General features: G+C 33.0%; 2 protein-coding genes across 3 annotated transcripts in view; one reads left to right on the top strand and one right to left on the bottom strand.

Moving 5' to 3' along the window:
* LOC125418351 (protoporphyrinogen oxidase, mitochondrial) overlaps positions 1-2,964 on the bottom strand; it is a 52,144-nt gene extending 49,180 nt beyond the window's left edge. The window contains 10 exon segments of the mRNA XM_060811315.1: positions 333-373; positions 658-723; positions 921-957; positions 1,084-1,157; positions 1,305-1,361; positions 1,514-1,564; positions 1,807-1,872; positions 2,008-2,143; positions 2,704-2,743; positions 2,831-2,964. Coding sequence (XP_060667298.1) covers positions 333-373; positions 658-723; positions 921-957; positions 1,084-1,157; positions 1,305-1,361; positions 1,514-1,564; positions 1,807-1,872; positions 2,008-2,143; positions 2,704-2,743; positions 2,831-2,861 — 599 coding nt within the window. The 5' untranslated portion in view covers positions 2,862-2,964.
* An 8,919-nt stretch (positions 2,965-11,883) lies between these two features.
* LOC107427838 (uncharacterized) lies at positions 11,884-17,829 on the top strand. 2 transcript variants are annotated; one of them, XM_048461848.2, is made up of 4 exons: positions 11,884-12,397; positions 14,678-14,953; positions 15,430-15,567; positions 16,088-17,829. In XM_048461848.2, exons 1-4 carry the CDS (start codon positions 12,098-12,100, stop codon positions 17,639-17,641), a joined length of 2,268 nt encoding a protein of 755 aa, XP_048317805.2. In that variant the 5' UTR covers positions 11,884-12,097; the 3' UTR covers positions 17,642-17,829. The 2 variants fall into 2 exon arrangements, with proteins under 2 accessions (XP_048317805.2, XP_048317806.2); XM_048461849.2 differs by lacking the exon at positions 11,884-12,397 and adding an exon at positions 13,160-13,496.
* Positions 17,830-18,046: the final 217 nt, after the last annotated feature.

Raw genomic sequence — 18,046 nt, 5'->3', positions numbered from 1 at the left:
TTGCTTCCAACCTTTAACATTTCAGCAACACCAAATATGTTCACAACGCACAACTAGTTCAGATAAATAAAAAGACAGTGAAGTTAAATGGAACATAATGTTTCAGTCCTGGTCTTCCAATAAGCTAATGCAGGAAATGCTGCTATTTTGTCCATGATATTCTAATCGTAGGATTGGAAAAAAGGTCAATTTCGGACAGAATAACTGACACTAGCAACACCCTATTAAATGACAATAGAACAACATGCAATCAATTGAGGGACGTCACAATACAATATTTTGTATGTAGAAAAGAAAAGCACAAACATGAAAGGGAAATTTTGGTAACATACCTTTCCTCTAGATTCCATAAATCGGGAAAAGAATAACGCATCTGTTACAAAAGATGGTAACGCGTAAAAAGTAACAATAAATTATTGCCGGACATACAAAGATAAAAATTAGCACCAAAGTGCCTTGACACTTCCATAGCTAAAGTAATAGTTTGTCGAAGCATAATTTAGGTTTTCGTTCATCTCAACCTCAACCAGAAGAAAAGAAAAGACATATGCATAAGCACAAGGCACCATGCCAGTGTCAGTTAACATTGATGAACTGAAAAACAGTTGCTTACAACTAAGTTTAAATTTAACATCCAAAGATTGAAAAATTACTCACAGAGAGAGATTCAGGATCTCCAGCACTTGTGCCTGCAACAAAAGGATCAATGAGATAATCAACAACCTTACACATAGAGAATAATGTTAATAACAACAACATGTCAACATCGATGATAATACAGCGAGAATAAAAGGGCAGGAACTTCGTCATCAACAATTCCAATGATGTTGCCCATAGATGTGCATAATCAAGTCATCAGAAACATCCAAAAAATTAGCATGCATATTTTTATGGTCAAGCGAATCTGAAGCCGCACCTACCTCTTTCCCAAAATGACGTTGAAAGAACCCACCCACGCTGCATAAAATCAAGTAGAAAGCTAGCATGATAAGGAAATCAAGTTGTCAACAAATAACAGAAAAAGAAAAACCAAAAGTGCAAAGATTGTAAATTGTGTACAACTACAAAAATCATGGTTACCACCTTTCTTGACTATGATCAGAAACATCTGAGGAGCTCCTTTTCTTCCACAAAAATGGCTCCAGAATGATCTCAAACTGCAAACACAGAAATGAAGTTCATTTGGATAATGTTCACAAGGTATAAAAAAAATTATTAAAAAAAAAATTAAGAAAACAGCAAAATATAATAAAAGAACATTGAAAAGTAAAATAGCCACAATGCCCTGAGATATTAAGAACAACCTTGGATTTTGTGGAAAGAATGTTGCTCTTGATCAACGCAAGCGGGTTTGTAGGTATCTAAAGTGAAAAATTGAAAATAGCTAGAAGTCACAGTCAGACATAGACAGCAAGGAAATCAAACATAAACAGTAGAAACTATTTTATGCATCTAAATTAACGCTAGAAAATGCAAACTCAATTACTAATATAACAACAGCTAAAGGACATACCAGCACTGGAGATCCATCTCATACGATATACCGTTTATTCTGTGAAATTGGCTGTAACAAAAGGCGGGAACAACTAATTAATTCATGGAAGTACTACAAGATAACAAAGACTGGCCTGCATAAACTTGTAAACTAACAAGCAGTAAAAAAAACATATTGCTTATAGTTCACCATCTAGCAGTCCAGTTAGAGTGAAATAAGCTAATGATATGATCCCACTCTCTAGCTGATGAGACTCGGGCCACATCTCCAATCTTTCATATTTCAAGATAAAAAAATGAATAAATCCTTACAAATTGCTGTTTTTCTCTTATCCCAAGATCATCTCGCAGACTTTGGACTTCTATTTCACTCTGATTCTGGAAAAGGCACAACGTTTAACATCAGCACAGGCACCACTGCAATGGTTTAAAGATCACAATAAAAGATTCATGGTACACAGAATGAATTCAACTTGTAGGTCCTGCCACGATTTATTTACTGTCAACATTTACCATTGTACTGGCTCCTTCATCCCAAATTAGACCATCATGAGAAACACTTCTCAACTTCCCCCCAGTTCTTCCCTCAGCTTCAAACACCGTGACATTCAAACCATGCGATTTCAATTTGTAGGCTGCTGCAAGCCCGCTTACCACCAAAAACATAAAGTCAGAAAAATTTTGGAAAGGTAAACACCAACTATCTGAATAACAAAATAAATAATAATGCAATAAAACAATATTTTTCAATAGCATGACACGCTTCAACAATTTCAATCAGAAATTTGACGGGAAACAAACAACTAACCATGTTATGAGCATATTAACCAGACAACTGCTGGGGTTAACTAAATTGAATTTGAACACCATAGGAGCAAATCAAGATATGTTAAGTTTCAAATTCTCTAAATACGCAACAATTTTTTAAAAATATTATTACTCTGTATATATATTTAATATTGTCAGTTACATAGTAGATGGGTATTTTCAGTCCCTGTTTTTAAGCAAAACAAAAAAAAAAAAAAGCAAAATACACACACACACACACAAATAATATCACTTAGAAAAAGCAAAACAGGATAATTTACAAAGTTGATGGAAATCAAACACCGTGTTTGACACACATATAATTCAGAACACTTCTATTATCTACACCCAACACTCAAAAACCCAGCAAAAGCTAAAATGCCCAAAAGTAACCAGCATTACCCAACACCGGCACCAACAACAGCTACTCTTTCAGCAGAACCTGAAAAATGACAAATAAATAAATATATATAGCCGAAACGCTGTTCCAAAACCAATACTTCGGAGTTTCTGAGAGAAAAAGGATTACTTGGCCGATCTTGTATTTTGGCAGAGCCCATTTTCTGTGTGCTCTTGGCTTGCTTTGCTTTCTGAGTCGAGCTTCTTGAAATTTTGCGACTATTTTTCCTTCTTTTTTTTTTTTTTTTTTTTTTTTTTTTTGGTTTTTTTGGGTTCGCAAAACTAACGAGCGGAAGGAAAAAAAGACCACCGGGTAAGTTGGCTTGGGCTTGAGCCTTCATTTTGCTAACAAAACTTTGTCTGACAGCTTTTGTACACACTCATCCTGCACAACTTTATACACCCATCTTATCTTTTCATTTTATTTTCGCCCAATTATTTTTAGGTCTGTTATAATTAGGGAATAGATTTTTTATAATATTAATCATATTTTTACCTAAAAGAAGGGAAAAGAAACGATTGTATGTTAGATGTTACAAGAGAGATTGAAAAATATATTTATTACTTAGAATATAAAAGTCAAGTATGAAAATAATATTTCACCCAAAAAAAAAAAAGTATGAAAATAATAAGTCTAGACAATAAAGTTTACATTTACACAAAAACTTTATATTATGGCCGATTTTTACTAATAATTGTTATAATTATATATTAGTGTACATAACCATTTTATTGAATAGCTAATTTTTAAATGGTTAATATATTATTTTTGTATTCAAGCTTACAACTACTATAATATTGGTAATAATTTTCATTAAAAGCTAACAAACATAATTATTTGTTTCTTATTCTCATAGCAATAAAAGATACCAAAACTTAACACAACCAATTGTTTTGTCGTTGGGATGTTTTATCATTCTTGTCATCATCATTGTTAAACTCCTAATGATATTGATAGTTTGGGAATATAAATGCAAATTTTAAATGTCAACAATATTTGAGAAAAGAAAAAGAAACTAAAAAATAAAATAAGAAAAAAATGTAATCCAAATTTACACTTTAAGCTTTATTGAATTATTATTTATATATGAAGAAGCCATTGTTTCATATGAACAAAATCAAACCCCACCAAAGGAATTTTTTAGGGACTGCATAGTGTCTTTGTCAAACATAGGTTTCCCAAAGCCAAGCCCTTTTACTTTTGATGTTCTCCATGCTTTGGATAATTAACAATTTTTGACTCCTTCAATCATCCCCTTCTTAATGTCGAGGACCAAAATTACATTTGAATGTTGCATTCATGTTTCTTGTTTTTCTCACTAAAGTAAAACCAAATGGCTCAAAAAGAAAAGGAATACAGTCTAAGGAAAGAAAAAGATCTTTGTAATTATTACTTATTCTATTAGACATAAATCAAATATGCTTGGGTTTGGGAACTTTGAGGGACAAGTAAAAAATTTGAATTTGAGTTGGTTCGTGTTTAAATGGAGACAAATATGCCTTTAAAACAACTCTTACTTCCAAGAGGAGCTAGAGGTGTAGAAAATGAACCGATTATGGGATGCTATTTGGGTAAGGATTATAAATGTGTCTTGGTGGAAAAAAAAAAAAAAGTTGCAAATTGAGCATGGGAAAGATGGGGAAATTGATTTGAGCTCCACGAAAAGTGAAGAAGATTTTGCTTGTATTTGTAGGCAAAATGAAGATGCATAACAAATTGGTCCTAAGAGCCCCAAAAAAAAAAAAAAAAAAAAAAAAAAAAAAAAACCATTTGGGCAGAAAACCTTGAGAGAATCCAAGTTAAATTCTAATGATTGGGTTTTGGTTATGGTGGGGCTAATAAACTCTGAAAATGAAAATATATATATATATATATATATCCATGGTTTTTTACCAACTTAGCTTTAATTTGAGGCTGATTTCATAAGGTGGTTAGGCTCTACCAAATGCCAATTTGAATTTTTCGGTTTGTTTATTAGGGAAGAAAAAAAATCTTGAATTGGTAAACAAGTAAAGGGTTTCCACAAAGGATGGTATGCAATTTTGTTCTAATAGCCGAAGACAGCTTGAATAAACCTTTTCCTCCCAGGAGGACACTGGGCCAACACTGTTTTGGAAATAGTTTGAACAAAATAACTTTAATATTTTACCCAAAAAAATGATTTTAATATTTTCGATTCAAAATTTAAACACTTTGAAATACAAGATATATATTACGGGGACCACTTCAGTAAAATTGTTCAGTTCAAATTTCATTCAGTGACAACCAAAAGAGAGAGAGAGAGAGAGAGAGAGAGAGAGAGAGAGAGAGAGAGAGAGAGAGAGAGAGAGAAACACAGAAATCTTTTATAGAATAAAAAGTTAAAAATAAATAGAAAATCAACATATAATTCATTTGCCATTTGCAAACCATATTTGAAAGTACAAAAGCTTCATACCACGATGGCATGCTCACGTCCAACTTTGTAAAAGCCAACTTAAGTGAAGTTAGGGGGGAAAAACCCAAAAAAAGGAGGAAAAAAAAAAAAAAGTAGTCAACTTATATGCATTTATCGATAAAATTGTTCACATACAAATTTTTTACCCTCCTTTTATATGCAGTTATTGTTTTGGACTTCAGCATGTAAAATAATTATATTATATATTATTATAGTAAACAGGTATAAATCAAATTCATTTAAACAGTCTAGATGGTGATAGATTTTTAATATTTTAGATGATTATATTATATAGTATTCTAATAAATTGGTATGAATAAGTTTATTTAAACACTTAGATGGTAATAACTAGCAATAACTAGTTAATAGTTTTAATCTCATTTTTTTCCTATTTTTTTTTCAAATATACAAACAAACTAGATGTAAAAAAAAGGCAAAATGGAAGTTAAATTCGTATAAAAACAAGTATAAGTGTTGAATTAAATTAAGCAGACATGAAGCATATCAATACAAACCTGAGAGGAAAAGAGAGTGGGGAGAGATGTAGTAGATAGTCAAATGTTCCCAAATTTGTTCCGGGAGCGCATTAAAGAGGTTCATATGAACATCCCATCCCATGCATATCATTTAATAAATTAAAACCCGCCAAGAAACCTCCATGTCTATTTCCTTCACATCACCCCCAAACACAGTTTTAGTGTTTTTCACACACTATTCATTTTTTTTTTTAATTTCTTTCATTAATTAATTAATTTATTTGTTTGCTCCATTAATGCAAATGGATTCTGGATCGAATCATACGGTCCAACTGTTGCATATTTGGAGACACTGCCTCTGTCCTATTTAATGTTTTATAATTTACAAAAAATAAAAAAACAGATTTCTTTTTTTTAAATGTCTATTATTTATTTATTTATTCTCAATATGGGTTTGTTACAATTTTTGCCATGGGAGTCCATTACACTCACCCATTCCTTTTTGTGTATACAGTCAATGTTACAACCATTATTGATATAAGAGGAAATTTCAAAAAAAAAAAAAAAAGTACTTTAATTGTTGTGATTTAATGAAAATACATAGTTCAGTGTATATCAATCCAACAAATAATCATATAAGATAACAGAAGCATAATTGCAAAAAAAAATAATAATAAACAAAGATTGTAGTATCATTATGATATATTTCATCATTTTATCTAACCCAATACACGTGTAAAAAAGTTTTATTAAAATAATAAAAAAAAAATCATGCACAAAAAGGATACCAGCTTGACGGTAAAAATAGTTTTTAAAAACATTTCGAGATTGTTGTCCCTTAAACTTTGCATAGATTTGCAATTTATACATTATATTTTATATTTATCATCTATGCTTTTGAATTTGCATTCTTTAAATAGGCAATGTCTTCTAAATAGGGATTTTTTTTTTAACAGATTTAGAACCATTAAATTAAGGGGTATTATTGTAAAAAAAATAATAATCTAAAGAATATAAATATTAAATATGAAATATAAAATACAAATCACAAATCTGCTAAAACTTTATCGATGCCAAAAACCTTAAAAAACAAAAAAATACAAAAAAATACAAATAACAGTTGAAAATGAGATCCTTTAAACTAGCCACCTAATAAGGCAATGTGTGTGTGTTTTTAATGCAAAAACTGAAGCTGTCGCCGATATAATTGGCACTTGTTAAGGCAACCATGCATGCCACGCAGGCGCTTGGCTTTGCTGCAGTAAAAGGGATTTGAGCCCCAGACCAAAAACAAAAATCAAAATTAATCATTTTTTTAAAGTAAAAATCAAAAAGAACTGAGCCTCACCTTCTTCCAGATTTAATAATTTTTTTTTCCCTGAAAATCCAGCTTTTAGTTTTGTTTAGTTGGTAGTTTGCAAAAGTCATATATTTCTAGGACAGTGCTGGATTCATTAGCGGAAGAATCTCTTGGTCATTGTGAATAATAATAATAATAATAATAATAACAATTAAAGGTTATAATTTCTATAAAAATAAGAGATAGGTGCGCAGCAGTCTATACATTCCAACAAAATTCCTGACAGCCACGCAAGTCATACATTTTCTTTTTTGCCCTCATGTCTACGTGCCTGCTTCCCATAAAGCTTCTAAAAGATCTTCCATCAACGTTGTGTCACTTTATCAACCCCTCACTTTGTCTTCTACAGTTGAAAAAAAGAAAAGGAAAATTACAATGTGAGCATACAATTTCAGACGCAGTCTATATACAGCCGCGACATTTCCCATTTCCCTCCACGTGTACCGTAAGACTTGCTCGCATCTGCCACGTAGGAGACGACGTGAAATCAGCTCCTTCACTGTTAGCTCAAAGAATTATACGGCTCTGCGGTCGGGGCTTCAACCGGTGGGCCAATATGATCTACTGGAGATCCTATGCGTACTGGTTTTGTACCTTATTTGATATCAGCCATTGGATTTGAATTTTTTTTTCCCATGCCGTGTGGGTCCCAAGTGGGTCGCCCAACTAGCTCGTGGACAATTGCCACGTGTAAAATAATACTGATTGAGATGCTTTTAATTGTTACTATAAAGCGGGAGTACGTCAACGTACCTGACCGTAGCAGGCCTACTCCAAATATTAAAGCAGCGAAAGATGGGTCGCTGTAAAGACCAGTTGCATCGAAAAAAAAAAAATATATATATATATATATATATTATCGAATAGAGGCAGAGCCAGTGCTTGAACCAAGAAAAGTTACATGTATTGTTTGATGATTTTATACGAGTCACCATATTAAAATCCAAAGTTCCAAAAATGTGCATGCATTTGGTATGTGTTTGGTATCATCTTGATAGTATAATGTTTTAACCAATTATTTGATATGTATAAAATGTGATTTCCATCGTTTGTTAATAAAAAAATATTATCTGTCATTTATGGTAATTATTATTAGTTTGAATCATATTTTTTTATGTTATATGATAATTTAATTATCTATTTAAAATAATTTCTTTTACCATATAGATTTTTAATTAAGAATAAAATATAATTAATCATATTTAATTAGTAATTATCATATGCTAATATAAATAGAAATATGAGATAATTTTTATTTTTACATTTTCAAAACTTTAATATTTTTATTTTTTATTGATTTTAATTAAAAAAATTTATAGAGATTGTTGGAACGTTTTCAAAAAATATTTTTAAATTTTAAAAACCATACTAAACAGATGTAAAACTTTTATCAATATGATATGGCAAATAAAAATTGTATAACCATATTACCTACTAATTAAAACAGGAAAACTCTATTTCGTTTTTTTAGTTTCTTTTTGTCTAGGGAATATAAGACTACTCATCTAAAGGTGCATAAAGGTGTCAATGAAAAGAAGTACAAAATGTTGACAAAGTAAAAAAATATTGGTTGGTCAAAAATGATTGACTGAGGGCAGTGAAGTAAGTGAGGCGAGGCGACAGTCGCAGAAGAAGCAATCGGTTGCTTCTCTAGTACTCCTGTTGACTACGAATCAGGCAGACCAGACCAAGCCAATAGACGACTGGACTATCCCGGGGAGATGAACCTGGGCTGTAACTTTATTCTCTTTTTATAATTATTATTTTTTTTTTCGGTCGGTCATTTTAGAGTGTGAGAAAAAGTAAAATACTAGATCGGAGAGAAAGGAACAGAAATTAATGTCTGAGCGTGGCTAAAATATTTTGGACCATTTGGATTGGATGAGTGTGGCCACTCATTTATCCCAAAGATTTGAGGAGCTGTCTGTGGATAAGTGAAGTTTCTAGCTCTGTCTTTCGCAATAACTCACTCAGCATATGCAAATGGCGGGCATTTCTCTCTGGTTCTTCTGTTAATACAGACAATTGCAGCTAATAACAACATCATGTTCTGCCACGCCATCTTCAACATTTTTCTATTTCTTTCACTCTTAAAAATAATAATAATATTAAAAATAACAATTTTAAAATTCATTTCTTTACATACATATATATATATATATATATGGTTATATATATATATATATATGTGTGTGTGTGTGTGTCTTATATATATAATGTTTTGGACCATATGATTTAAATGTTTGTTACCATTCAATTTCAACTTTTTTATCTCTCCTAAGCTATGAAAATTTGAAATTTCATAGAGAATAAGAATAATCAAAAGGAAAGGATAATATAAGAATTTGATAATTGCATAATACATAGATCAAGAATGACACAAATTTCTATTCGAATTGCTTTATGTTTCCATGTTTTTTTCTCATGCTTTATCTTAATTTTTTTTTGGTAAATATGCTTTATCTTAATTTGGGATCCATTAAAGTTGTCATATTATATTTATATCATAACAACAAACATATATATATATATATATATATATTAGCCTTTTCAATATATTGTGTATATATATATATATATGATGGTTTCTTTTCAAAGGGAAAAATATGGCATGGGAATAATATTATTTATGTGGACTAAAATTATTGAGATAGGGGTAGGGTTTCTATATATGAAATAGATTGAGTCATTCGTTTATACTCCATGGCATGCCCCGTGTCTCTGTTTGGCAAAAAAGAAGATTTAAAGATATATAAAATAAAGAGGCATGAAAAGCATTTATAAATGAATTAAAAATAGGAGAAAAAAAACATGATCCATCATGTTTTTGGTATTTTAAAACATAAAAACAAAATTAAATGTAACATCTCTTCTACTGGTAAAATATTAATTTTGTACTTAATTAATGTTTACAAAATTATCATTAATTTACTTATCGAAAATTGAGTGGATATAAGTACCATGCATCACCTAAAACTACTCTAACTGATATTTTATCTTCTAAAAACACTTTTTGTTTTCTTCCAAACATATCAAAAACCACTTTTTATCCAGTACTCTGCAGTATTTTATGGGTCTGAGAATCACTTACTTTAAATCATGTAAACAAATAATTAATTTTGTGAATCTTGAGTCCTTTAGTTTCTGTAATCTGTTTTCTTCCATATTAATTTTGTTAGATTGTGAAGGATATCACACATCCTACGCTATTATCTCCCCTTTTCATATAAATCATTTTAGTTTGGGTATTTCATTAGTCAGATTTAATTTGAAGGATCTCACGCATCCTATCCATGTCCTACCTAATAATTTGTTTTTATTATTATTTTTTTTATGAGAAAACCCAATGATTTACTTTATACTCTCTTCTCTCATTATCCTTTTAATTTTTTTTTTCATATATCCATCATAAAAAAACATATAATATGCTTTTATTTGCTGGCCCAAAAACATCTGAGTTCTTTAATAGGAATAGTTATTTATAAGAATAGAAAATGAAAAAAAAAATGATAATTTCTATTTATATGTTTGATAAAAATATTGATTTAAAATTAAGATTTTAATTTTTTAATTTTTTTTTAAAAAAATTTAATTTTCATAAAAATTAATTGAAAATTAAATTTTATATTTATTTATATATTTTTAGTATGTGATAATCAATTAAAATTTAAATGTGATAAAAATATTTTAAAATTTATCCAAATTAAAATATAAAAATAGAAATTCTGAAATTTTATTAAAAAATTACTATTTATTTAAATGGAGGTATATCAATTTTTATATAATAACTATTGGCAAATTAAAAACTAACTAAATATAAAAAAAACAAAATCTATGAAATAAAAATTCTATTTCTATGTTTATTCTATAAATCAAAAATACCTTTAATGATATTTGTGATTTATGCATTGATTAGTTCTTTTTTATTTTCATTTTGTATTTTTTTAAAAAAAATTTATGTTGGATGGATAAAGTTTATGAGATTGTCTTTCACTAAACTTCTTCATCCCTTAATTAAGGTAAAATATTTTAATATATAAAAATTCAAAGTACAATTTTAATCAGAAATTTCTGATAGGCAAGATCCCATGTTCCCATATTTAACTAACTATTAATATTTATCAAATTTTTAAATCAATTATAATAATATTTGGTACTTCAATATTCTCCTAATTATAATAACAACTAAATATTAATATTTATAAGATGTTATTTTTGACTCTTATTTCTTCTTTACTATGTATTTATTTATTCTTTATCTACGTCAACGACGTTCTCATTTATTACAACATTCAATAAAATACATAAAAGAAAATTTAATAATAATTTTACTTAAAACTCGTTCTTGGGTTCAGTCAAAATCCAAGTAGTCATCATAATTCATGAAGCAGCGCAACATACGATAAAAAACGTGGTTGACTCAGAGCAAAAGTTCGTTGTTCATCTACGGTCTTGATTTGCAAATACGTGGCAAAACGAACGGTCTCGATTTTCCAGTATTACACTCCCTAGTCCAAAGCTCAAAATAATTTCCACGACTTTGGCTCCACAATTCAAGCCAAGCCAAGCCGAGATTCGAACCACATACTCTCCCAGTTCACTGTTCACTCTCTTTCCCACTCAGCAAGCCGAGCCAAGTTTGCCGCTCTCAACCACTGCACTACTCTAAGCCATTAAACAGCGAACCAGTGATAGACTCACAGTACATTGTGGGCCCCACACAAATTGAAAAAGTAAAAGCTAAAAAAATAAATATTAAAAAATCCGCAGTGAAAAATAGAATTTATTGTAATTGGTTTTTAATTTTAACCGTGGGGTAAATAAAGCCAAGCTGTACAACCAACCATCACGATAAATTTGCTTCCCCTCCTTCCCTCTCGTTCACTGGCGCTCACTTCTTTCAATTTTTATTTTTATTTTTTTATTTGTCTTTCTCTCGAGCCTCGCGTTCGTTTTAAAGAGAGAGAAGTTGGTTTTTGAATGAGAGAGAGAGAGAGAGAGAGAGAGCCGATTTGAGATAGAGAGAGAAACACAGCGAATGCAAGCCTTCACCTGAAAGACGAAGCGAGACACAAGTCCCGAAGGTGTACAATTTGCAGAGCATTTTGGCCCGCCGGTGGAAAATGACAGTGTTTTCCGGCAAGCAGGTTTTTCCGGTGGACTATGAGGCCGTGGTTTCGCAACGCCTTCTCGAAGCTTCGCTCTCCGGCGATCTGAAATCGGTTCAGGAATGTGTCGACGATTCATATCTGGATGTGAACTTCGTCGGCGCTGTTTGCCTCAGGTCGAGGAAGACGGAGGTGGTTTTGCGCGACGAATCGCCGAGTGAAGTTCGTGTGGAGTACGAAGAGTTTAAGACAGATGTTACGGCTCTTTTCGCCGCTGTTCATGCTGGAAATGCTGCTTTCGTGAAGAAGTTGCTGGTACAGGATTTTAATCGTTGATTTTTTGCTCTGTTCTTGAACGGATCATTTTGGTTTGAGTTTGAGATTTGAACTGTTTTATTGAGCTTGTTGATCTTCAATGGTTTTTTTGAAGCATTATATGTTTGTCTGCAAAACTTCTGAAATATTTTCTTCTTTTCATTACATGATTCAAATTTTAAACATAACCTGTTTTTATCTTCGAAGTTCATATTTTTCAGCTGAGATTTACGCAAATTTATGAATATTTGAATCTTACATTTCCTTTTGGCTTGGTTTAACTATTACGGAAGGATTTATCTGTGTTTTGCGAGCAAGCGAAAGTGTTTTGGTTTTCTCTGCTAGATTTTTGTTTCTGCATTTTTCAATTTTGTTTGTTTAGTGTCGCTCTTTTGACTTCGAGAGTTCGAGTACTCGACAAAGGAAAAAGTAAAAAATTGAAATTTGGATCTCTGTTTCTCTAGTCTCAAACTGTTTTCTTTAATTTATAATTAATTTATAAATTTTAATATTTTGGAGTGCTTGATACTTAAATATGTGAATTTCGAGTTGAATTTTAAATTTCCTTTTGATTTGTTACTTACCTGATATCAGGATTTTCGAAACTTTTTTTTTTTTAATAAAATAATTTGTGCCTTTTTCAGTTTAAAATTTAATCATAATTTTATATGAAAAAAAAAAAAACTGTTCAAATTTAATTCTGAAGCTTTTGAAGGTTAAGGTTATGACGTCATCCTAATCTTCAGAATAAAGTGTCTTTCCTTTAATCCCTTTGATATGTGATTTATCGTCTTTATTGGAATTTCCCTCATTTTGTCTCATAAAGAAGTGCCTCACTATCTCTCATTAATATTCGAAACCGTGTTTCCTGTTCTCTCTCTTTACTCTTAATTCTGAAAGGCTTATGGATTCGTTTCTAATCTTCCATCATGGGAAGGGAGTCCTCTGCAATTGCTTGACACACACCAAAAAAAAAAAAAAAAAAAAAAAAGAGAGAGCACTAATTCCTCGTAGTTTCTTTCTATCCAAAATCATGTTTAGAGGACCAAAAAAAGGAAAAAAAAAAAAATGATGTTTAATCTCGTGACCAGCAGGAGTGGTTGTTTCTTCTTTCTTTTCTTCAACGTTTTGGATCCCACAAGTTTTTGTCATTTTATTTATTTTTATTGCATCATATATGGATATCTTCTTTTCCTTTTTTTCCCCCTTTTAAATTTATAAATCTACCCGAATCGCAGTTCGTGCAGTAATATTTTTTGTGTGATATGTAAAGGTCATACAAGGGTTGAGTTTTGGTGCTCTCACCATCTCCCTCTGTCTTGTTTAGTTTCAGCGATGCTATGAACAAAATGAAGTTGGCCGGTCTGATGTAGTTTTTATTTTTTTATTTTTCATGTATGCTTAGGCCATCCCCTATGTGATTGACTTTTAACTTGGGTCTGTTAGAGGCTGGTCCCTATGAGCATTTTGAGGTTGTCCCGTGTCCACATATATATTTATATTTCCTTTAATATGAATAACTGCACTGTGTCAAACCAAAAAAAAAAAAAAAAAAAAAAAAAACTGCATTGTGGGGCATTGTTCCATCCCACGACATGATTAACATGTATTTTCATCTTCCAGAATGATTAAGATGTATGTGGTTGGGGTTTGATCTTCTCTTGTAGTTGGTTAGCTTACTTTGCTGTAAATTTTCTATAACCCAGAAGAAATTAAAAATTGAGAGTAAAATTATAATATTCTAGAAGAGTAAACTCATCTTTGGACATTTTGGGACTAAAAGACAAGATATCTATGCAGGAAATAATTGATGCTATTGGATTTTTTTTGTGCTTATACAAAATATGATTATGCAAGAGGATACTTTTTGACTTGCTAAATGAAATATAAATTATTTGTGAGATATACTTTTTTTTGTTTTATTATTCAATGGATCAATTGTCTCCAAGGCCCTGTGACCCACACTGAGTTGTCCCTGACCAAGTACAAAAACAGTACACATACATGATACATCTCCCTTTCCATTGATGTTGATGATCTTCATATACTACTTATTGAAAGTCCCATGCTACTTTTCCTATCAAATCAGATTTGTTCCCCGTTTTTGGCTTTGTGTGACCTTAACGTTTTGTACAATTTCTGGTTTTTTCTTCTTCTTTACCTCAGTAAAGATTATGGGCAAATAATAAACAAATGAAAGGCAAATAGTGTATGTCTAAGTGTGGGGTCTTGTCACTGGGTTTGCAACGTACTAAGGGTTGGCATTTCACCAAATTACAGAGCATTGGTGCTGATGTCAATCAGAAACTCTTCAGGGGCTTTGCGACAACAGCAGCAGTGAGGGAGGGCCACCATGAGATTCTTGAAATCTTGATTAAAGCTGGGGCATCTCAGCCAGCTTGTGAGGAAGCTTTGTTGGAGGCAAGCTGTCATGGACATGCTAGGTTTGCGGAGTTGCTTATGTCTTCAGATTTAATCCGGCCCCATGTTGCCGTACATGCTCTTGTCACGGCATGCTGCAGGGGTCTTGTTGATTTCGTGGACACTCTCATCAAGGTAAAGCATCGCTTTCACTTGCTTGTATGGCTTGTCAACTGCAACCTTTAGGTTCCACTTAGAGATATTGTCAACTGCAACCTTTAGGTTCCACTCAGAGATCATTTCCATAAAACAGGATAGCACAATTAATGATTGCTCCGATTGAGCATTTTATGTTTGCTCTTAGTTTCAGAGAACGCCAATAATCTGTTGGAAAACAGATACTAAAAACAGAACCAAATTGTTTATACCAAAACAATGTCTTGTAGTCATAACCATTGTTTCTCTGGATGGATTGTTACTATGCCTCAGGATGACCACATACTGTTGAAGTCTGGTAGTAGTTTTTTAAGTTAAGCTGAGCTATTAATGACTTCATTTCTGCAATATGTTTAGCAGCTAGTATGAGACATCTTCTCAATGTATTTTCTTCTATTAGAATTAGTAACTTTGTTAGTTTGTCAAATTGACACCCTTGTTCTTGTATATGGCAGTGTGGTGTAGATGCAAGTTCACCTGATAGGATGTTGCTTCTGTCATCTAAGCCTTCTCTGCACACAAATGTTGACTGTACTGCCCTGGTTGCCGCAATTGTTAATAGGCAGGTCTCAGTTGTCCGTTTGCTCTTACAGGTGATTCTTTCACCCTCGTTTTAATATAAATTAATTTAAGAACTACGATACTAGGGCATTTTTTTCACAAACATTTCCAAATGGGAGCCCAAAATTTTCGGAATGCAACTGTGTGTGAAATTACCCTTTTGAATTTTAATGAGTAATACATGTCGCACTATACAACCCGGAAAAGTGAGAAATTTGGGAATTGCAGATCGAGTTAATTTTTGATAGCTTCTCTTTGTAAGTCTGACACCTGCCAGACTGTAGGTCCCTTCTATAATGACGGTGAAATAGCAGTGATAGCTGGATTTGTACTTTTGGATAAATACAATGTCACATGTTTCTATGGTTGCATGATGATATCTGAGTGGAAAATGGTTCAGATTCTTTATCTTGATTAGGACAATCAATTATACTGACTGAATCCTGAATGATGTGTTAGTAGTAGTACTGTTACTTAGCAATATCCTCTTCTTTTTCTCTTCAAATCACATGACTGACAATCCTCTTTTGGTTTTCTCTTATAACGGAATAGGCTGGTGCTAGGACAGACATCAAAGTGAGGCTGGGAGCATGGTCATGGGACACATCTACTGGGGAAGAGTTACGTGTAGGTGCGGGTCTGGCAGAGCCATATTCTGTCTCCTGGTGTGCAGTGGAGTATTTTGAAAGCAGTGGTGCGATATTACGAATGCTCTTACAGAAGCTTTCCCTCCATACCCCTCATTGTGGAAGAACCCTCCTGCACCATGCCATCTTATGTGGCAATGCAGGAGCTGTCAAAGTTCTTTTAGATTGTGGTGCTGATGTAGAATCCCCTGTCACAACAAATGGGAAAACCATGTGTCGCCCAATTCACATGGCTGCTCGCCTTGGATTATCAAGGATCCTTCAATGCCTGATCGGTTCTGGTTGTAATATAGACTCCAAGACGGATACTGGTGAGACAGCTCTTATGCTTTGTGCAAAACATAGGCAAGAAGACTGTCTCCGAGCATTGGCCATGGCTGGTGCTGATTTTGGCTTGGTTAATGTTGCAACACAGTCTGTAAGGTCAATTGCTGAGTCAAATCAGTGGTCCCTTGGTTTTCAGCAAGTTGTGGTAGATGTAATAAGAGCTGGAAAGCTACCCAGATCCAGCAACTCTTCAGTTTTTTGTCCTCTAATGTTTGTGGCTCAAGCTGGTGATATAGAAGCCTTAAAAGCTGTAATAACTTGGGGAGGTTTCAATGTTGATTATCAGGACGATAATGGTTTCTCACCTGCCATGATTACTGCTTTGAAAGGACATGTTGAAGCATTCCGCTTGCTGGTCTATGCTGGGGCTGATGTAAAGCTGTGTAACAAATCTGGTGATACTGCAATCACCCTTTCACAAGCAAACAACAATCATGACCTCTTTGAAAAGGTAATGCTTGAATTTGCACTTGAAAAGGGTAACCGCAATTCCAAAGGGTTCTATGCATTACACTGTGCAGCTCGTCGGGGGGATCAAGATGCAGTCAAGTTGTTAACAAGTAGAGGATATGATGTGAATGTCCGTGATGGGGATGGTTATACCCCACTGATGTTAGCAGCTAGGGAAGGCCATGGTACCATATGCGAACTCTTGATCTGCCATGGAGCTGATATTAATTTCAAGAATGCTAGAGGTGAAACAGCGCTTTCACTTGCTCGGAAAAATGGCAGTATGAAAAATGATGCAGAGCGTGTTATACTAAATAAACTTGCTTGCAATCTGGTAATTGGTGGTGCCAATGTTCGGAAGCACACAAAGGGAGGGAAGGGAAGTCCTCATGAGAAAGTTATGAAAATGATGGGAGGTGTAGGGGTGTTGCACTGGGGTAAATCTAGCCGAAGAAATGTGATATGCCGAGAGGCAGAGGTGGGGCCAAGCCCAGCCTTTCGTAGGAATAGGCAGCACAAGGGTGATGCCGATGAACCCGGAGTATTTAGGGTGGTGACTAACAGGAACAGGGAAGTGCACTTTGTGTGTGAGGGTGGTCTTGAGACTGCAGAGCTGTGGGTGAGGGGTATTAAGCTTGTGACAGAAGAAGCTATTTTGAGTAACAAGCAGAGGGAAACATGAAAGGTTGACAACTTGTCAATGGAAGTAGGGATGTATAGATGGATGGAGTACTTCATCTTGAAGTACTTAGAATCAGTTTGCTGTCATTGTAAAGGTTTTGATCCCCGCAGTAGCTGTAAATGTATTCTCATTTAAGGGAAAAAGGAAATCGATAAATCCAGTAGCTTTTTGTTTGTTTGTTTGATTTATTTATTTAAGCACATGAAATTAATGCCTATTTACCTCCAAACTAAGGCATTTCCCAGAAACTTACTTCACCTGAAAAATCAAACGCCAAATTGTGGTAACAAGATGTTCAAGATAGGAACCCCCAAATGGGCTATCGGCCTCTCTCTCTCTCTCTCTAAATATATATTCTATATATTTCTATTAAATGATCGTGAGTGTGACCCAAAAAACAAACAT

Source organism: Ziziphus jujuba, chromosome 9 (genome assembly GCF_031755915.1).
Source record: "Ziziphus jujuba cultivar Dongzao chromosome 9, ASM3175591v1".
In the NCBI taxonomy this organism is placed as follows: Eukaryota; Viridiplantae; Streptophyta; class Magnoliopsida; order Rosales; family Rhamnaceae; genus Ziziphus; species Ziziphus jujuba.
The sequence above is the reverse complement of the archived record's forward strand: the minus strand, read 5'-3'. Positions and strand labels throughout refer to the sequence as shown.